Source organism: Biomphalaria glabrata, chromosome 12 (genome assembly GCF_947242115.1).
Source record: "Biomphalaria glabrata chromosome 12, xgBioGlab47.1, whole genome shotgun sequence".
Classification (NCBI taxonomy): Eukaryota; Metazoa; Mollusca; class Gastropoda; family Planorbidae; genus Biomphalaria; species Biomphalaria glabrata.
In genome coordinates this window covers 2934692-2957749 of record NC_074722.1, presented here as the reverse complement: position 1 = coordinate 2957749, position 23058 = coordinate 2934692, and the positions used below count along the sequence as shown (strand labels likewise).

The following is a 23058-nucleotide window of genomic DNA, read 5'->3' as shown; positions in this document are numbered from 1 at the left end:
CTAGATTTGAACCCAGTACTCCAATTTTGGAAGCCAAACGCTTAACCACTTAGCCACCCTCCATTTGTTTTAGAGATTAAAAGCATTTCCCTCAGGTTATCAGTGAATATTAATTTATCTAAAGCAAGATAATGAAATATGTATCACATAGCAGTGGCCTCTATTTTTTAAATTCCCCAAATTGTCTATTTTGAGCAGTGCAGTAGTAATATGCTTTAACTTTATACTGTTAAATTGTTATACAAATGTTCAGGCTCAGCACTAATATGTCTTAAAAAGCCAGGTGCTGTACTTTAGTTTCTTTTTGCTTTTTTTTTTTTATTAATAGCGGCCAAAAGTCAGTTTGTTTATCTTCTCTAAATGAGCAATCAACACACAATAGAGTTGGAGCACAACTATCAATTAACAAAAGTTGTCTCTGTAGCATGACTGGAATACTCGGAGCAGGATCGTAAAGGCATACTGTCATTAAACAAAAGTTGTCTTTGTAGCATGACTGGAGAACTAGGAGCAGGATCGTAAAGGCATACTGTCATTAAAAGTTGTCTTTATAGCATGACTGGAGAACTCGGAGCAGGACCGTAAAGGCATACTATCATTAAACAAAAGTTGTCTTTGTAGCATGACTGGAGAACTCGGAGCAGGATCGTAAAGGCATACTGTCATTAAACAAAAGTTGTCTGATGTTGCCTGGCTAGGCATTCAACGCAAGTGATCAGATGCATGTGATCTGATGCATATGATCTGATGCATATGATCTGATGCATGTGATCTGATGCAGACTTGCTTGACTTCAGAATGTGCAGCTACACTCTATAGCCCCTTATCAGCATGCACAGGAGTATAACAAATTCATATTTTCAACTGGCTCTTCAGAGTCTAGTTTTTTTCCCCTGGCAAAGATGTGAGAGCCATGTTTATGATGTTTTCTTGGGTCATTGTAAACATAACTAATTATGTTAGTGGGGACTGACCTTAGCCCCATCTTCTAGTCGTGACATCTCAAATGTCTTAACTTTAGACTCGGCCTGGGTCAACTTGTAGGTCAGTTCTTCAATCTGATCCAAATACGAGACCTGAGCATCCTCAGCCTTGCTGGCAGCTTTCTGTTGCTCATCAAGTTTTTGCTGCGTGAAAAAAAAAAAATTGAGGTAAAAAACCGTCAAGTCACAAAAGCATTGTACCATTATGCACTGTTAACATTATTCCCTATAGGCATTATACTTACTGAAAACATTATGTATGAATACATTTCAATATGTTAGCACTTAACATTACACTGTAATAACAGTAGAAGCAAGGGTGGGGGTGGGGGGGAGGGTGAAAGGTTTTAAAAGTAGGCATTAAGAAGACACCATTCCTAGGCTTACAATAATGAGGGGAGGGTGCATGTACCATTCTTAACACTTGTACTGTTCAGTTACAATAAATATATATTTTTGCATTTCATGTCCATTAAATAAATATCTTCTTTCACTTCATTCATTTTCTCTTAGTGTGCAGCATTTCAATGGATGCTTTTAATTCCACTCTGCTATTTACTGAACCAAAAAAAAAAAAAAACTTCAGATAAAAATAATTTTATGTTTCAGCCGTTGTACACGTCCTGATTTCAGTTCACACTGCGGATAACAAACAAATGAAAGGACATGATGTCTACCTTGACTTGCAGCAAATCTTTCTCCAGTTTCTCAGATCTTTCTTGTTCTTTCTTCAGTTGACGTTCCAGTTCCTTAATTAATAATTCCTGAGTAGGTCCTGGTGCTTTGGCCTAAAATAAAACATGTAACTGAACAGATCACTCAGAATCAGAATGAAAGTGACAATTTATTAAAGTTTTGTAGCTATTTCTGTCTTTTCAATGACTGAAGTCCAAATCATCCAAAGCAGTCGTCAAAGAATACAGCTATCTAATTTTAATTATTAAATTACATTGATGGAAGGCGATATAATTGTTAAGTGTGATGAAATAAGTTATATTGGAAATATCTTTCAGAAACATTTACGGTATTTGATTCTACAAGCCTTTTATTCAAATGTTGAACTAAACAGGGGAGATAATAGCAACAAGTTTAACAATACTTACATCCCCTTCTTCCTTCAAAGCTTCTTCTTCCAACTGGAACTGAAGATCTTCAACTTTCCTAAGAAGACACAATGATAAACACTCAAAGGTTAAGCAACGTGTTAAATAGCTCTTTTTGTTTGTAAGGTTGAAAAGTTTTCAACTGAAGTTATAGACCAGGAGTTTGTTTTTTGTTATTAAGATTAGACTCCCCTAAGGTGTGCTTGCTGAGCCCCCCCCCAAAGGAACCTTCTCTCAGGTATCCCATTCCCCATCTCTCTCCCCAAGTGCTCTGAGTACCCTATACAATGTCATGACGCACCAACAATAGCAATTTTTTTTTAAATTCATGCTTAAACTGATACTGTCATGCTGAGATATGACTATTACACCTGTGTAAGAGGTTAAGATGACTAGTATAACTGTATGATATGGAAAAAAGAAAATAATATAAGAAATAACTCATTAAGTTCCGGACTGAGCAAAAATAATGTTTCCTTACCGTTTCTCTTCTTCCAAGAAAGCCATGAGTTCTTGTTTATCATTCTCCAGCTCTGCCACCATGATTCTGTACTTGGCTAACTGTTCCTCTGCGTCTAGTCTCAGTCTGTCTTGTTCGGCTTTAATAGAGCTTAGCTGACCTTCAGCCTTTGAATGAAAATACAAAGCAGTAAATAGAAAAACAAGTAGCTAATTAACTCTCTGACTTACACACAGACATTTATAAACGCGAAATTATAACTTTACAATAGAATCATAAGTTACACTAGAATAGAATCATAAGTTACTCTAGAATAGAATCATAAGTTACTCTAGAATAGAATCATCTGCTACTCTAGAATAGAATCATCTGCTACTCTAGAATAGAATCATCTGTTACTCTAGAATAGAATCATCTGTTACTCTAAAATAGAATCATGTTACTCTAGAAAAGAATCATTTGTTACTCTAGAATAGAATCATCTGTTACTCTAGAATAGAATCATCTGTTACTCTAGAATAGAATCATTTGTTACTCTAAAATAGAATCATCTGTTACTCTAGAATAGAATCACCGGTTACTCTAGAATAGAATCATGTTTTACTTTAGAAAAGAATCTGTTACTCTAGAATAGAAAAATATTTTAATCTGAAATAGAATAATCTTTAAGTCTAGAATAGGAATCATCTTATAGTCTAGAATAGGAAGAATCTTATAGTCTGGAATAAAAACATTTTTTAGTCTACAAAATATGAATCTTTTCACAAAACTTCTTGCTACTAGAGGAAAAATAAATGTGATGGAAGTTCCAAAATGTGTAAGTACAGATCTAGTCAGTTCAGTGCCCAGCTCTTTCAATTCAATACATTATTAGAGCATTGAATTGATGTATTGGTGAAACTTGTGGGGGTTTAAATATATATATATATTAACAAATTGTGTATAAAATACTACATGTGATGGAAGTTCCAAAATGTGTAAGTACAGATCTAGTCAGTTCAGTAGCCAGCTCTTTCAATTCAATACATTATTAGAGCATTGAATTGATGTATTGGTGAAACTTGTGGGGGTTTATATATATATATATATTAACAAATTGTGTATAAAATACTAAATGTGATGGAAGTTCCAAAATGTGTAAGTACAGATCTAGGCAGTTCAGTGCCCAGATCTTTCAATTCAATACATTATTAGAGCATTGAATCGATGTATTGGTGAAACTTGTGGGTTTATATATATATATATATATATATATATATTAACAAATTGTGTATAAAATACTAAATGTGATGGAAGTTCCAAAATGTGTAGTACAGATCTAGTCAGTTCAGTGCCCAGATCTTTCAATTCAATACATTATTAGAGCATTGAATTGATGTATTGGTGAAACTTGTGGTTTTTTTTATTTATTTATATATATATTAACAAATTGTGTACAAAATACTACAAATGTGTTTAAGTATATTCTTTTCTTTAAGTCTGCAGCACATTCAACTGGTAATAGATAATTCACACACATTCAGACATGAGCTGATGAACTGAAATACCAGGATGTATGCATGTAATTAACAAATTACCAATCAAAACAAATGGTCTCTATGACAATGTGCGGAGCATAGGAAATATTATTGCGTCTGCCATTTCCAAAACACAACCCCCCGACAAAGAGTAAAACTGCGCATGTGGTTTTCTGTGCTCCGATAGCTTTCATTCTGCCAATGCCAGGTTTGAGTAACAATGGACCTCATTCACCAAAACGAACGTCAAGTGATAAACATTGAAAAAACAATGAAAAATACAGTCACATGATATCCATTGCTGATTTGAATTTGATCGTAAGTTGCATAGAAGAGATAGGTAAGCCCGTGGCTGAATGTTGTTTGTTTAGGATTGGTGAATGAGGTCCATTGGGAGAAAGAGAGATAGAAATCAAAAGAATGAAATGACAGTAGTCTACTTGTATTCTCAGAGGAAAGCAGACTTAAAAGCATTGGGGATTGTCAAAGTCAACAGTCTTCTCAAAAACTGTTAAATAAATATGTTGTTTAATTATTCCAGCCTTCTCAAATGCCTGCTTCAGTTATACTAACGGAAAGGTTGCTATGGAAATCCATCAAGTCTATATGCTTACCTCATCTACATGAGCTGCAGCCCTGGCCACCTCTGACCTCTCCAGATCTCTTTCTCTCAGTAACTGTTCAATATGCTCTTCCTTCTCTTTCAAAGCTTTCTGCAAGTTGTAGAACATGTACTTTAAACTTATGCATATACAGACTACCTATTTTATATTGTCAATAAAACTTTCAAGCTTTATGCTGTGATGAAAACTTGATTCTCTACTAGTTATATCAAATCACTATTTTATTAGTTCAGGGATTCCCAAACTTGTTCCTTAAAGGAACACTTTGCACATTCTGAGTATGTAACAGAACACTTTTGTTGTTTTTTTTGAGAGATTAATACACGATGGTCTACAAGTTAATTTTTCCAGTAGTTCGTGGAACACCTGTTCAGGTCTCATGGAACACAGTTTGGGAAACACTGTATTAGATAAATGAAGACTATATGATTTTTTTTTTAAAAGCTATATCTATTATAACCTAATATTGTATTTGGTATAAAATTTTCTTATTAAATTAATACAAATATTTTAAGAATGATACTCTATCAGGGCTGTCAACTGCAAACCAAACTGAAATGTTTCATTTTTTTAAATGTATGTGTTATTTTTTAACAAACTGTGAAAGGATGAAATCAACCTTAATTTAATTGTCTTTTACAATTCAACAAAGAATAATAAGCAAAACTGATGAGCCAAAGTTAACAAAATATGCCAAATACAATATCAAAATCCAATCTGGCAAATATAATGTTTACAGCCCTGAAAGATTTTTATAGGTAAGTGAAAACAATGTTAAGTTGTTAGTTTAAATAAACAAAATTTGTCAAAAATAAATTAGTTAAAAAAAAAAGGTTGGGTTTAGACATAGGTACTTGACACATAGGCAAAATTAATTGGCATATACTGATGTAATTTTAAGAAGATTTACAGAAAACAAAAAGAGAAACCCAAAATGCCAGAGAATAAAAGTTTATAATCAATATTAATACCTGAAAAAAAAAAACTTAGGAAAACATTTCAAAAACCCAAATGAAGAAAAACAACTTGAACACAAAAAAAAAGTCATACCATTTTTCCCCTGAAAAGGGAAACTATGAAAATTGGGATGTTTCAAAATATTAATTTCTTCTCAAACAGCCTGAAAAACTTCACAGCTTTGCAACAATTCAACTTTAGAAAGTTAAACACCTAACAAGCAGCATCAGCAAGAAGATAGATCCTATTTAACTAAAAGACAAATACATACAGATAGTCCGAAAGGACAGACATCCAAGGTACAATGATAAGCAAAGCTGTTGGGTTTATTCATCACCGTAATCGAATAAAGCCGGTTTAAACTGCAAGTTTTTTTTTTTTTAAAGCTTCAATTAAATTTTTAAAAATCAAATTCATAATATAAATAATACTTTTCATTAGTCTCAGTGTTCTAAAATTTTGAATTAATTAATCAAGTCTGTGGCGTCTGCTTTTTTTTTAAAACAAGAAACAAAAGTTTAAAGGCTTCTTCCTCCCCGAAACAAAAAATAAGTAAAAAAAAATAACGAAAGAAATAGAACACAAAACTGAAACTGAGGGGTGGTCCATTGCCATGTGCAACCAAAAAGAGGAAGCAACTCACCTGCAGAGCAGCAGTTGTAGCTGTTAGGTTTAGAGTGCTAGGCCTTTGACCTGTTTTGGATGCCTGCACAGTGGAGTGGGGACACTTTTGTTAATCATATTGTCAAGAGAGCTACACTATTTAAATATTGTGTTAATACATAGATCTACATTTTAAACAACAAATTCTCCATTGAGGGTTTGGGAATCATTCTGTCTTTGAATATTTTAAAAAAAGTAAAGTTCCCCTTTCAAACCTCCTGATCTATGGGGCAGATGATGTAAAGGTTAACGAGGGTGTCATGTGGCCAGCACAACGACCAACCACCTTTACTTTTGCCCAACTTAAGTCAGGTACCCATTAGAGCTGGGAGGACTCTGAGGCGCCCAAAGATCCTGAAATTAAAAATCCCAATCTTCACTAGAATTTGAACCCGGAACCCCCAGTTCATAAGCCAAGTGCTTTACCACTCAGCCACTGCGCCTCCCTTTGAAATTTACTCACCTTAAAAGCTGTTATTCAGCTTTTTTTTTAAATGTTTTTTTATTCTCTTTATATAGATATATTACTACATTAAATAGACACAGTTGGCAAAAGTCTGCCAAGCATTTAAAAATTCTTCACTTATCCTTAATCTTTAAGATTGGCAGAATACTTAGTTCAAACAGATTATTGCATTTACAAATATCTTCACAGAATAATTCCCATCCATCAAGTGGGCTGCATTATTAGCTTTGAAGTTTTCTAAGCCAATTTACTTTTTTAAAAACAACATCTACAACTAAATAAAAATGCCAAATGAAAATTTGCTGTCTTAAAAAATGGCAACATAAATTAAAAATAACGAAATCTACAAGAGCTACATTTATATAACTGATAAGGTGCCAACTTTGAGTAACTCAATACGCAATACGCTAACAAATGCATGTAGCGTAGGTGTAACAGTGGCTGCCTAAATGTTAAGCTGCAATGGTTTCAAGCAAGGTTGGGATACAACATAAGAAACATCAATTTGACATATAACAAACTTGAGTACAAGCTCCATGCCTACTGGTTGAGCAACAAGTGTGAATTTTGCAAAAAAGCAAGGGGGAGGGGGGGTATAGAGCAAGGGATGCCACTCTGACATACATCAAAAAGGTAGAGACTTATCATGCACAATATTTCATTGCCCTCACTAGGATCTCAAATGTAAACTTTATAACACAAAGAATCTAGCCCAAACCCAGGAGTTAGAAAAAGTGCCAGAGAAATGTTATTGTTATATAAAGTATTTTAGTTCAACCGTAAAACACAGAACTAGTGTTAGTTGGATTAAACAACATTAGAGCTAACATCTAGTCACCGTACTTCAAGTTCATGCATTACAGCGATTCACCAATCAATCCTAAGTGAATTCTATCAACTTATTTCTAGGTTTTAGCTACTCAACTAACTTAGTGTGTTACAGTTTCCAATGCAAGCTTCACTTTAATTATGTACTACTTAAAGATCAATGGATTATTTATAAAAGCCATTACACACATTCCTAAAATGGATCTATATGTATAAAATATTTACCTGCTATATTAAGATATGTTTATATAATACAGTATACATAATGTTTGAATATGTATCAGTTAAGAGCTGTCCACTGAATGAGAATTGTTACCACAAATGATTCTTTTCAATCAATATTTCATGAAATAAACAACTTTTAAAAAAACTATATATATATATATATATAAATTGATTGTCTGGTTTTTTATTCTTATAAACTCAATAAAAGAAACAAAACAACAAGACTAAACTATCCCTATAGCAAGAGCAGTAGAATCAGTGACTCTGTCAAACATTTCATACTGTTTGCTTAGTCAAATTATCAAAATAGCTAAGACCATTGTTGTCATAAACTAAATTATTTTTTTCAAGCTGTGAAGAAATATGCATTTATAACCTAAAATTTTGACTATATAGGGATAAACTATTTATTAGAAGTTATAACTAAATTATTTAATTCATAAAAAAGAAAAATTAGACTTTTAACAAAGTTGCTCAAAAAAAAAAAAAAGTTAAGACCTAATTCAATTTCATAATCTAGGAATTATGGGTATAAAGTAACAGTTTCGACACATTTCTGCAAATCATGGGGAGGGGGAGAGATTGGTTTAGACTTTCTTACATTTCAAGCACCAAGTCTACAGCTCTCACAATTCTAAGCTAGAACTACACACAAGTACATGCAGCATTACAAAACCAGGAGAGTTACACCGCATCTGGGATGTAGCCAATGACTACATTCTAAAACATAACCCATTATGACCAATGCTTCTTCTATCTACAAGTATTGGTGCCCGAGATCACACAAAATCTGTTAATGTGCTGGTCATATTTGTCTAGAGAGTTATGAAGACAAATATGACCAGTAAAATAAAAAGACAACAGAAGCGTTTCATTGAAGATTCTGTTCACGTAACCAGTAATTGACATAAATAAATCTTTTTATAGCATATAGTTTTATTTTTATTTTAAATAACTATATGTGTTGTTGTTTTTATATATAATAAGACTAGGATTTTTACTCAACAAATATTATAATCAACATTATAAATATCTTAAAAGTCAAAAACATTATTTTCATTTACTGATTTTTATACTTAACCCTGGGTTTTTAATTCACTATATTTCTTATAGCATAAAATTTTATATTTGTTTTTAATGACAATTTTGTTTGTTTGTTGTTGGGTTTTTTATATAATAAGACAAGATTTTTACTCAACAAATATTATAATCCACATTATTTTGTTCAAATATCTTTAAAAGTCAAAAACATTATTTTCATTTACTCATTTTTTCTTAGACAAATAACTCGAGTGAATTAATCAATTGAACACCTAAAAACTGAAACAAGGAAATAATGCATGCTGCAAAGTTATCTAACAGAGATTAAAAAACAACACAGCAACAGACTAGCAGTTCAAGCAAACAGCCAAAAAACCATTCAGCTAAATGAGGTCAGTTACAACAAAGTGCCAGAACACAAAACAAACTAAAATGACGATATACTTCAGTCTGAGAGTTAGTTCTGGGGGTCAACTGAAAATGAAAAGAAGCCAGACAATAAACAACAAAAAAAAAACTAAGAAACACAGAAAAAAACAAAACAAGATCAACCAAACATCAACCAATTAAATTCTGAAAGTTGAATGAGCAGAACGATGCACTTTCTACTTGACAAATACAAAAATAAGGTCAAAATAAAAGAAAAAAAAAGAGTTCAAACAATAAAGAAAAAAAAAGCATTCAAGACATATGAAAATAATTTTTTTTTTAAATGTTCATACAATAAAAAAGTTCAAGACATACAAAATAAATGAATATAAATACAGGACAGTACATAAAAAAAAAAAACCAGCTTCGTAAAATTAAACAATACCATTCATATTAGTTTAGACAGTACCAATTCCAAAACATATAAAAAAAAAATTACTTTAAAAAAAAAAAAAAAAGATCCAAAGGTGGGGAAAGGGCATTGATTGAACTAACTCAAAGCAGCAAATTTTTAACACAAGGGAATTCTAGTGCCAGTTAGAAGCAAAGTGATTTAATTTAACTTCAGAATTTTTAGTTTACACTACAATGGAAAACTGTCTAACATTAGCTACTAAAGTACAAACAAGGGTTTCTATTTATATCTTATCTACAAGATTATTATCTACAATCATTTTCATTCATCTCTAACATGTCAAATTATTTTTATAAATCTAGTGGGGCCTAATTTTTACAACAAAAAAAATTTTTGTATAAACTTTTATTCCTAAGTTATTCAATGATTGCTGTGTGTAAGAACTGACAGTACTGACGTGACCTAAATATTATGAGAAATTAAACAGTGGCCAGATTTCTGTTCACTCTACTTAACTGGTATGAACTTATATTCTGTTTGTTATCATAATGTTTAATAATGTGTAATGCACAAAATCGCAAGATTTATTTTATTAAAGATAAAAAAGATATTATGAGATGTTTGTTAACAGCGCTATATAAATTAAATTATTATTATATTCTTATCATTACAATGGTCACTTGTTTTTAACAGGACTTTAAGAAGAATTGATGCGCTAAAGCGATTGGTTTGTGTCCTAGGATGGGAGGACTGACTGATAGGACATTAGTATGTAGACCATAAGGATCAAAAATGCTGCATGTACCTGGTTGGCCAAGGACGTGACTCCCAATCTTACCCGCGACCGAGACACACTTGAGGCAGTTGAGGAGAGCGACGACACACTTTCTTGGCTGCCGCTGCGTTCCCTAGAGCTTCGCAGGCTGGTGGTCATGAGTGGCCGAGAGTGGGGTGAAGGTGTGGACGTCGCTGACCCAGCTCTTGTGATTTTGTGGACTGGCGCAAACAAACCGTGGAGAGGTTTACAGTCAAAGTATCTGAAACACAAAATAGAGGTTTACAGTCAAAGTATCTCAAGCACAAAATCGCAGAATAGCAGTGTGTGTGTGAACACTATCACTCTTTTTACCATAAAAACTAAGAAAACCCACTTTCAAGAGATTTTCTTTACAGACCAATCAAAATGTTTTGAATATTTTACTATTTCCTTGCTAAATTAATAAGATATTTACCGTTTGCCGGCCACAGCACCATCATTTTTTCCGAGTGGCTCATCCAGCTCAACCCCTGCCCAGATACCTTTAGCAAAGTCTGTTTCCCCGATGTAGCGAAGTATTCCAGGCTTGGATCCACTCACTAAGACCTGGACACACAAAGGAAACTACACTGATTAGATAAAGTGGTGGCTACCAAAAAAAAAGAAGACATCGTGAAGAATGTAGGTCAGATCGAAACAACACTATCATTTCATGAAGGATGGAATTACGGAGACAGATTTTAGATTTAGATTTTACGGCACATCTGCACATGTTAGGGTCATATCGTGCCCTGAATTACGGAGACAGATTTTAGATTTAGATTTTACGGCACATCTGCACATGTTAGGGTCATATCGTGCCCTGAATTAGGGAGACAGATTTTAGATTTAGATTTTACGGCACATCTGCACATGTTAGGGTCATATCGTGCCCTGAATTACGGAGACAGATTTTAGATTTAGATTTTACGGCACATCTGCACATGTTAGGGTCATATCGTGCCCTGAATTACGGAGACAAATCATAATGACACGAAAATATGGCGAAGTAAATAACATCACACGTACCCTGTCGTTCACTTTGACACCGCCTGGCATTGTCCCGGGTAACCTCATGGCAACAGTTCCCGCAGGTCCTGTCGGTGTGGTCCCAGAAGATGGTGCTTTGTTGAGACTAGATGAGGAAGTGGACAAGTTTTTACTGGAACTCAGACCAAGCCTTGACTGACGGAGAAAGAATAAAATGCAATTCAGAGATCATAATAATGATAGAATTAATAAATAGATAATATTTGTATTAAGAACATTGTGCTGTATGTGGAAAAATATGTAGGTCACAGCTGGGGCTGCAAAGCCACAGGAAATAGCGCATTCTTCATTAATCTTTCCACCGGAAGACAAGCCTTATTATAAGAATAAGGAATCTATCTGTGAAATTGTTCTTGTTATCTTCAGAAAGCATTGGACTGCGCCAAAGATAATACTTGAATCCGTTGTATTCAAGTTTATTTGTGATATGGACTTTATTCAACTAAAACCAGTCATCAATAATTTGTAAGACAAGATAGGATAAGATAAGTAATAATTTGTATAGATCCAAGCAAATAGAAATTCAGTTTGACTAGAATAGACCACCTCAGCATAACTATTGTAACAATAATAATGATACCCTTGGTCCAAGATGATGACCATGACCTTTGTTATCAGGTTGACAATGACCATTGCCTGTTAACTGGATAATCTTTACCTATTATGTTAACTATGCTATTTCCTTATCAGGTTAAAGCTGAGATCTATCTATTAAGTTCACTACGGCCTATTGACTGGCTATGAGCTTTGCATATCAAATCGGCGAAATAAACTGTGCCTTTAGATGGGCTGTAACCTTTGCTCTATAGATCAGCTATTGGAAACCTACTGATGGTCTAGATGGAATGCCTGAAGTGGTGCCGTTTGTTGTGGGCACAGCCTGAGGAGTCGCTGAAACCTTGGAATCGCTGGACACGCTGTCATGACCTTGAGATGGTGGCCGTGATGGCGACTGTGGTGTGTAGGACAGTTTACTGAGACGTGAGAATACCCCCCTCCTGGGTTCACACTGTGGAATAATATATATATAGTATTAAGACCCTAGATTTGAATCCTCTGCATTTCATTATAAAAAACTTGATCCTCTATTTTGCTTTAGATTACATTCACAAGTCTTTATTCCGTCAATTTAACACAGATCTAAAGGCTTTAGTGAGAATGTCTCAAAATAATTCAGAAATGATGACAAAGTAAAAACATGAGCAGCTCTCTAGTACAATTATTAGTTACTCTTATTTCCCTTTTAAAAGGAGGGGTAAAAAATTAAGATTCAATGATTTTTCTTTTACTTTGTTAATTTTTGTTAATTAAATATCATAACTTGCTGGATCATTTATGAGAATCATATATATATACTAACTAGTTCTATTTTTTTTTTTAATTTAACAATTATTATTAAAAAAATAATGTGTAAACATTTTATGATATCTGTCAAATAGTGACCATACAATAAAAAATTTGCCTGAAAAGAATGTTTATCTGACAATTTTTTATATTAAAAAAAAAAAAAAAGCATGCTTACTAACCAAATCTTGAAAATACAATTGCTTCTGAGTAATTATGGCCACCCCCAGTTTTAAAATATATTTTTCATTTCATTAGAGTGATTCTAATGTATTGTCATCAAACTGGATATTTATCAATATTCTTAAAATACAGAACACTGACTGGCCTAGTGCCAAGCTGGTAGATAAAAGTTACTGTTACTATGATGCGTTACAATACCTGAAAGTATCTGATGCCCATGACAGTGCCATCATTTTTGCCAATCGGCTCATCTAGGACCACACCCGCCCAGTCCCCCTGGGCAAACTGTGTCTCTCCAATGAAAGCTATGACACCGGGCTTGTTACTGACCCATATCCTGTCACCAATCTTAAAGTCATCAAGAATAATACCATCTTCTGATGGCGGCTCTGGACCTGTGGGTATGGATGAAAAAGTACGTAAGCACGTATGTTTTAATAAACCCTCTGATACAATAGCAGCTAGTTCATGTGAGATAATCAAATAAAAACTTATCTAAAAAGTCTAATGTTGACACAACAATGATAATAAAGTAGAAAGGGACAGAATGGCTGAATGTCACATGTCTGACTTCAGAACGTCTAGAGCAGCGGTTCTCAACCTTTTATGCTCGATGACCCCTTTTACAATCCCCCCCCCCTCTGCCAAGATCCCACACACACACATACAGCAATAGAAGAGTAGACAATAACAATCCATATTTTCGATGGTCTTAGACGACCCCTGGCTAACCATCAATCGACCCCAAGGGGGTCACGACCCACAGGTTGAGAACCGCTGGTCTAGAGCATCATTTCAAAAGAGATATACTTGGACATTTTACACCAGATCAAAAGTCCAAGACTTCTCCCTGCTCCAAATAACAACATGACTGGCACAAGTTAAGACGTCAGTGTTTGCTCCAGACACTAAAAATATCTTTTTTTTTTAATTTTATTTTCAAAAATTTTTTTTAAAAGACTTAAGAGTACAAAAACTAACACCATAACAACATCAACATTGGCACCAGCCCATACATAAAATCCCTAGATAATTTGTCGTTGGTGGATTAAGGCATTATGTTCATTAGTGACAGACTAGGTGGCTCGTAATTATAATTTAAAAACAATTTTTGTGTGGTCATGTCAGAATGACTTGCTGGGTCATTCCTTCACGCTTATCCAGTCGTTTGGTACACAAGGATCTCTTCCCTACTCGGAGATTTGCTCCATATTGTGAGATTTGTAGCGCTGCATGCAAAATGCTAAGTTAATAATTATTAGAATGAAAAACAGTCTGCAGACAATCCTTGAGTGATTCATAATTGCTGTGTTTTACTGTATAACACTGGCTTTGAGTTCTGACCTAGCATTTCCTTCTCATGTATGTTTTTTTTTTTTTTGCACTTCAGGTTGAAGTTTTAAAAGCAAGTTAAATTGAGAACATTCCGATGTTTATGTCTATTGCGCATCATGTTATATCAAGAAATTTATGTGTAAGTTTATGAAGGTAATAAAATGGAGAACCTTGATTAAAATAGAAAGATGTATACAAATATGTTAACATTATAAAAGGTGAACAAAAACTAAGTTGTGGATTATGTTACAACATCAGAACTTTCTTTTTTTTTTATTTATTCAAATAACATTTAAATAAAAAAAAATATTTTTACACAGACTTTTATTTCAAAATAAAGAGAAAAATGGATAGACTACACAAAGAATCTGACTATCCTCTATCCTTTCTATAATGTCTGTGTAGACAAAAAATCAATGATTCCAATCTCAAAGAGAAACCAATGAAATTAAGACACAGCCCCAAAGTTCTTGCTGGGAGGCCAATGTAAATAATGAAAAGACTGGCTGATGTCCTGGAGCCACAAGCCTGGCTTTGGGTAATTACTATATATTTAGGCTGGAGAAACACATCAAAGTATAAAATGAGTCTTGTGGTTGTGGGCTTCCTGATTTCTGGTGGTCTAGTGGCAGAGAAGTCCCTTTTAAAGTAAACATAGCTAGACATCCTAATACATCTTTCTGGTTATGGCCCTGAGATTGAATGTTTGAATAGTTTTTAATTGAATGATGGCTTTAGACTGACTGCATTGAAACCAAAGAATAGCTACTTCATGGTAATATCTAGAAATGGTGGTAAAAAAAATTTGTTGTCAACATAACTTCTTAAACTGTGAGACGTATTTACTATAACAAGGAGAACTCTAGATAAATAAGGTGGCATAGTAAATGGTCGCTTAAGGCACCAATCGAAATTGTGGAGGAGTTTAGCTAAAGGCTCTTGAAGGCAAGCAAAATGAACAAATAGTTCCCTCTCCCTATCTGACTGAACAAATAGTGTTCTGTAAGGAAAGTTCCAAGTAGGTGTTTCCTACCCAGTGGTGTAGCTAGGAATTTACTATCATTTGGGGACCCTGGGGGCTTGACCTCTTTGGGGGCCCCTACATTTTGTGTAATATTTAATCTAAAAAAACACTCATTTGGGGACCTCCCTCAAGTGGGGGCCCATGGAGATTTTCAAATTCTCCTTCCCCCCCCCCCCCAGCTACACCTCTGTTCCTACCACTTTTTTACAGTGTCTCAGAAACTCTAGACTCAAAAGACTAGGATGTGGCCGAAGGCAGAGTACACCGGGAATATCCCCCATTTACCTTCTCTATACCACACTAACTGTGCGGGACCCACCATTTCTAAAACAGTTCATTGAGGCCTGTTAATGGTTGACCCCAAAGCCGTGCAACATAGGTACTATCAACCTCCTTAGGCACCCCTATGGGAGTCTTTTGTTTTGCTACACTTTTGGTTTAATTATTTCCTCTTACAACCATTTTCACCCTTGTGTCAGGTTGACATTGAACCGTGTGTCAGGTTGACATTGAACCGTTTCAAGTAATGTTCATAAATATTTCATTTTGTTTCAACCAGGAAATCAAATGCAAACTTTACTCCCCAACTGCAGCAAAGATTAAGAATAATGCCCCAATTTCTAAATGGATCAAAATAGTAATACTGGGACATTGAATTCAACCCAGATGGACAACAATTTAACATGTAATTTTTTCAACCAAAGTGAGAACCCTGATTAATACAATCAGCCATGTTTCATTAAATTAGAATTTAAAGAATTCTATTCTCATTGCACAAAATACTAAGCTGAATTTCAACATTAAAATGGAAACACTAACATATATGCTACAGTAATTTGAAACTTTTGAAGAAGAAAAAAATGCTACACAACTAATGGACCAAATAATCACTTTGGTGTGATAAAGATTTATTTAGACGAATCACCTCACAATCAATTGTTAATTGAACACCACCTTTATTCAGTCTGTTTACAATTGTTATAAAATTTTTATTTGTTTTTATCCCAACCTCAACAGTGTTGAAAAAGAGACATAAGCACATGAGATTTAAGATAGATTTGCCAGAGAAGGTCAAGAGATCTTTCAGGTGAGCTGATAGAACATGTAATGTAGCTAGACACCTGAGCCATGGAACTCAGTTTAAAGAACTGCCTTCAAACCCATCACATAATGCCAACAAAATGCTCCAAAGGCCAAACTGACACGTGAAAGGTGAACACAAAGGTCAGCTCAGCACACACACAAACGTGGCCAGGTGCCAAATAAAATGAGCTACTGAAATAAAGATAAAATCATCACTCCACAAAAAAAGCCAGTTGAATCAAATACAATGTTTCATATATAAGCAAGTGTACTGTGTTGTAGTAACAGGAGCAACACTTCCTAAGCCCATATTCTTTTACTGAAATATTTTATCACTATGTTTTATCATTTGTATGGTGCACCTCCATGTTTATACAACATAAGCCTGATACGACTCACAGCCCAGGGGCCTTAGTTTAGTATCACTGATCTAGCGCATCAGATTTAGATCTCTGTCAAGCATGCAAGATGTTCCCTTAGAATTTTTTAATTTCCACACGAAAATGAAAGTAAACCATGAAAATGAGGTTTACCCATTCAGCTGACATATCCATAGCTAACATAAAATATTGTGAAAATGGGTTTGTTTAAAAGTTTCATTCTTCAATAGAGATAAATTAAGGTATTTTTAAATTTATTTTTAGGGCCTTTCTGTTGTGCGAGAGACATTTAACATACACTACGGTCTCCACCAATATCTAAGGAACATTCATACCTAATTTGATCAAGATTGGTCAAACAGTTGAGTTCTAAAAGTAATATACATACTTCTTACATAGTGCTTTATATATAAAATATTAGATAAATATAGCCCTACTGTCCAATTACAGGTCTGGGAAGGATATCTGTGCTATGTACCACTGCTACCTTAAGGTGCTCAGCAAACACAACTCAGCTTAAATTAAATGACAAATTCTACGTCATCAGCTTTTAAACTCCTAATTGCGTCAGCCTAATGCCAAGCAAAGAAAAGAACATAAACTGTGCATGTTCAAAAAGTCTGTGAAACTATGAAGATGATGTCATAGTAAAAAATGTTATTGAGAAATTGATAGAATTGCACAGATTTCTTTTGTGTTCACAACTTTTTTTAACAGCTTTTACAACAGCACAACTTTCATGCTCATAGCATGCTCAGAGAGCAATGGTCCAATCTCATTTTTGTGGACCAGTGGTAGGTTATCTGAGAGAATGGTTTCTGTGCTTAGGTACTCAGTAAACACAACTCTGCTCAAGTTGGGGCGTCAAACCTTGAGCCCCCCCTTGACAGGTAGCCAGGCCAAGTTCAAGCGTACTAAGCATCTCTGCCACACATCCGACTTTGTACTTAAGTTTGTCTCGTTTCCTTCATATGAAGATAGAGAAAAGAAATGAGATGGAGAAACTGATGTACTGTTTGTTTTTACAAGTGTGTGTGTGTTCTCAAATAGGTCAACATTGAAGTATGCAAAAAAAAAAAATTTTAAAAATGCAAAGATGAAACCAATCACTCATGCTGTTTCAAAGCATGCCCCATAAGCACTCACAATATAAAATCTTTAAATGCACTAAAAAAACCAATACAGAACCCCCCCCCCCCCCCCCAAAAAAAAAAAAAAAAAACAACAACAAACTTTCACCAAACAATATTGTCAAATGATTTCTAGCAACAACAATAAAATATGAAGAGGATGAAATGTTTTATAGTCAACTGGGAACACACAACCATAAAAATGTAAATTTTCTAAACACACCACCGTAAAACTGTAAATTTTCTACAATCTGAATTGCCATAAAGTTCATGAGTTTTTTTGTTGTTTTTTTTTAAAGATTATCATCCTGTGTAAAAACATTTCATTCACTTCTTTCAGAGCTTCTCAAATCTTGTCTCATAGCTTCCCATTTCTGATTGACTAATTTAATGTCCAATACTACATCTCTGCTCCATGTTTAACCCTTACAGAGAATGCGATCTTATGAATTCTCTAGACGACAGGCAGCTTCTTTAAACTATAATGTTGTACCTTAGAAACATAGCATATCTTACAAATTGAGCACACACAAAATAATAATTTTATCTCAAATTTTTTTTTTTCAATTTTATCAATATCACATAGCATGTTCCTAAACACACGGAACATGAAATACTTTATATACAAATTGTTTCATTCTAAGCATAAAAAAAGAGTGGGTAAGCCTAATTTCTATGTTATACAAATATATTATGTGTGTATCTTGGTAGCATTTAGATAGACTCCAACTTTATTTGTAAGTATGAAGATAAAAAATAAAACAATGGCACCCATGAGACAATATTCTATACATTCCTCTTGACACTACAGTTTGAGAAGCTCTGAGAGTCTACTAAGTAAACTGGACACAACATCAATACCTTTCAGAAGAGGCAGGGTTCTGTCAGCATAGTGCTCTGCCTGTTGCGGGGTAAATCCTACTCCTCTAGCAGACTTAGCTATGGCACCTTGGGGTTAAAACAAGCAGTTAGGGAAATAAATGGCAAGCACTTCACAGTCAAGCTCCCAAAGAGACAATTGGTTCGGGGAAGGAGGCAGACAAAAGTAAAATGGAAGACAATATTGAAAGCAAACACAAAGCTATAGTAAAACTAGCATGCTGAACAACATAATGAAGATCAGTGGTTCTCGACCTTTCTAGCGTCACGACCCAGTAAAGTTTAATATCATAGCATTATAAACTCGATGTATTTCCATATGGTGTCACTATCCCAGTGTTAGAAATGACTGAATTTGGTGTCTGTGTAAAGGGCCAGACAAGCAAGGAGATAATGCCATGCCATTCCATTGATCCAACCGAGAGGTGACAGGTTAGAGAATGTAGAGCTTACTTGGCATGTACAATATTCTAAAGGGTAGATGGAATGACTAGTATAAATATGCCATCAGCATGCACTATATGACAAATAACATTCATCAAAATAGATGTGCCCCCCCCCCTTTACACTAAGAAAAATATGTTGACCCCCCCTTACACTAAGAAATCTGAACTAATGTCAAAATCAATTCTTAATTATCTTTATGACTTTTCTTATAGTCTCAACCATTTTAAAAAGATACAGTTAAAGTGCCATTGTGTCAGGAGGAGATAAGAGAAACTTATTCCTAAACTATGTATTACTCCCCCTTCATTTTTTTTTCTTAATCTTATTTGTTTGAAGCCTCTTTTTTTATTTCCCCACCCATAAGCCCCAACTAGAATATTGTATTCACTAATGTCTAATTACTTATGCTGCATAAAAAAAAAACTTCAAATTCAAGATAAAAAAAAAAAAAATAGATTTTTTAAATAATTGAAGTACTAATCTGCTGTTGGTTGATTTATAGTTTCATGCCTTAGCAAACACATATTGGTATGGAATTTAGGCTAGTGTTTTTCTAGTCTAGCTAAAAAAGATTAACTTTACACAAGCTTAAAGTTGACCAAACTGTGTTAGATCAATTTTGTTGTTTTTTTTAAGCAAATAACAAGTGAAATGAAAGACTTCATGTCATTGATTTGTGTTATATTCAACATACAACTTTCTTATAAAGAAATAGCTTCAAACTAGTGATTTGTGTGAGAAATGAGTACTATTAATTTGAAAAAGCCAAAATTAAAATGAATATGGCATTATGGTAGCTTAGTTGTTGAAGCTAAAAAAAAAATGTTGGCTTTTGTTTCAAAGCTACAGTCAAATGAAGTGAATAAGTCATTTTATTAAAGGTAACCTACATCTTTGGTAGCCCCTCTACTAAAGACTTCATGCTACTATGCAAAGAGAGGCAAATTTTGCACAAATGCAAATAACAGAATGAATTTAAAAAAAAAAAAAAAGGGGGAGGGGGGGTCAATGTTTTGTTTAGCTCTAATTTTATACACAAAATTTTTAATGCTGAGACATAACTGTTGAACTAATTAGCCAACTTGAGCTCACACCTAAACTACTAATTAGCAGAGAGAAATACAACAGCAAGTTGCCATGACCTACTTTGTGCCTTTGTGACCGCTGGGGTGGATGGCAGGCCTGAAGCTGGTAATGTAGTGCCAGAAGGGACTGGCGCTGTCGGGGCAGTCTTTGGTGCAGGAATACCAGAGGGTCTTCCTATTTTGGAGGGTGGTTTAATCCCTGTTGGTCTGGGCAGACTCATCTCCCCTTGTTTGCTCTACACTTAGAATTGAAGTAAATATGCCAGATGAAAGATGTTGTTGTTTATATAAAGGTAGATAATCCTGATGAACTAAATGCTCTAGTTATTTTATTGTTTCCCTTTGAAAGATTACAAAATTTTTTCTTTTAAATCCATCTTCAGTCAATAGGATGACATCCTGTGGAAGTAATTAAAAAAAATTAATTTTGTTTCATAAAAGCAAGAAAAAATAATTTTTGAAAAGATTACTTTATACAAAATGATAAAGAGTTCAGTACTGAGCACAATCATAGCATTGATAACAACATTTTGTAATATTTAAAAGGTAGAGAGTACATTAAGGGGTGGGGGACAGGATTCTAGCTTCTAGTCTAAATTATGGGCCCTTCATGCTTATTTTTAACGCAACCTTTTATGTATTTGAAGGTTTTTGGCATATTTGGGAGAGAGACAGACAGAGAAAGAAAGGAATATCTGGGTGAATTTTACCATAATTATTTTTTTAAAAGCATTTATAAAAAAAAAATGGGAATGACCTGAATTTGAACTCATGACTCTAACTGCTCTGCTAAGAGGTGTGTATGAAAATATAAGATTGTATAATTATTTATTGCTTATTTCAAACGTACTTTAAAGCAGCGACATATGTGGGAAGCGTGGTCGAGAGGCCAAGTGCGCTTGAACTTGGCTTGGCTTGACTACCTAGAAGGGGGCTCAAGGTTCGACACCCGACTCAGGCAGAGTTGTGTTTACTGAGCGCCTAAAGGCAGCACGGAAAACCAAATCCTAGATACCTCCTCCCCCCCACTGGTCCACAAATGAGATTGGACCAAAAGCGCTCTGAGCATGCTATAAGCATGAAAGTAGCGCTCTATAAAAGCTATAATAATAATATAAAGGGGACTAATTCAGCTTATATCACCACCTTAGTCAAGAACAGTTTCGTTCTCTTGTTCCCGATATCAAACAAAATAATTAATTACCAACAGTTAATTAACTAATTGGTTAATTTTTATTTTTTTATTTATTCTTGTGTTGTCAGTTAAACAAAAATAATTGTGAAAAATTTCAGCTTGATCAGATATAGGAAGTCAGAAACATAATAACTACAAACTTTTTACCAGACAGAATGAGTTGATATAAGCTTTGTAAAAATGTATTGCTTCTTTCAAATGATACTACCTTATATCTTCTAATTGTATAAATTACAAACGTGTTTCTTCAAAATAAACTAATGTCCTAAACATTCACAATGTAGTTTTAAATCTGAGTCTCCCTAGTCTAATCTACAGACTACCAGGTTCATAACAAGTCTAATGACATAGTGACCGGTCTACAGACTGATTTCACATGGCAAAGTGACTGGTCTTATATACAGATTTCACATGACATAGTGACTGGTCTTATAGACTAATTTCACATGGCATAGTTACAGGTCTTACAGACTGATTTCACATGACATAGTGACTGGACTTACAGACTGATTTCACATGACATAGTGACTGGACTTATAGAATGATTTCACATGACATAGTGACTGGTCTTATAGACAGATTTCACATGACATAGTGACTGGACTTATAGACAGATTTCACATGACATAGTGACTGGTCTTATAGAATGATTTCACATGACATAGTGACTGGTCTTATAGAATGATTTCACATGACACAGTGACTGGTCTTATAGACTGATTTCACATGACATAGTGACTGGTCTTATAGAATGATTTCACATGACACAGTGACTGGTCTTATAGACTGATTTCACATGACATAGTGACTGGTCTTATAGAATGATTTCACATGACATAGTGACTGGTCTTATAGAATGATTTCACATGACACAGTGACTGGTCTTATAGACTGATTTCACATGACATAGTGACTGGTCTTATAGAATGATTTCACATGACACAGTGACTGGTCTTATAGACTGATTTCACATGACATAGTGACTGGTCTTATAGAATGATTTCACATGACATAGTGACTGGTCTTATAGACAGATTTCACATGACATAGTGACTGGTCTTATATACAGATTTCACATGACATAGTGACTGGTCTTATAGACAGATTTCACATGACATAGTGATTGGTCTTATAGACTGATTTCACATGACATAGTGACTTGTATTATAACACTGATTTCACATGACATAGTGACTGGTCTTATAGAATGATTTCACATGACACAGTGACTGGTCTTATAGACTGATTTCACATGACATAGTGACTGGTCTTATAGACTGATTTCACATGACATAGTGACTTGTATTATAACACTGATTTCACATGACATAGTGACTTGTATTATAACAATGATTTCACATGACATAGTGACTGGTAATAGAATGATTTCACATGACATAATTATAACTGACCTTTCCTTTAGCATTATATGTTACATTATAACAGAGATATCCAGTTAGTCTTTTAACTGTTTTCA

The 23058-nt window shown here is 34.3% G+C and overlaps 1 protein-coding gene across 11 annotated transcripts in view; it reads right to left on the bottom strand.

The window, feature by feature from the left end:
* The window catches only part of LOC106077564 (CAP-Gly domain-containing linker protein 1-like), an 81100-nt gene that overhangs the window by 38889 nt on the left and 19153 nt on the right, over positions 1–23058 (bottom strand). For 5 of the 11 annotated variants that reach the window (XM_056006591.1, XM_056006595.1, XM_056006596.1 and 2 more), the window contains exons 2-15: positions 20448–20785; positions 18837–18923; positions 13222–13418; positions 12326–12505; positions 11476–11631; positions 10883–11013; positions 10456–10687; positions 9311–9340; positions 6287–6349; positions 4678–4776; positions 2568–2713; positions 2087–2144; positions 1661–1771; positions 975–1127 (exon numbers count right to left, since the gene is read on the bottom strand). In XM_056006591.1, the coding sequence (XP_055862566.1) occupies positions 975–1127; positions 1661–1771; positions 2087–2144; positions 2568–2713; positions 4678–4776; positions 6287–6349; positions 9311–9340; positions 10456–10687; positions 10883–11013; positions 11476–11631; positions 12326–12505; positions 13222–13418; positions 18837–18923; positions 20448–20607 (1803 nt within the window). In that variant the 5' untranslated portion in view covers positions 20608–20785. The remainder of the gene's footprint in view (positions 1–974; positions 1128–1660; positions 1772–2086; positions 2145–2567; positions 2714–4677; positions 4777–6286; positions 6350–9310; positions 9341–10455; positions 10688–10882; positions 11014–11475; positions 11632–12325; positions 12506–13221; positions 13419–18836; positions 18924–20447; positions 20786–23058) is intronic. The other 6 variants (XM_056006599.1, XM_056006597.1, XM_056006598.1 and 3 more) reach the window with 6 other exon arrangements.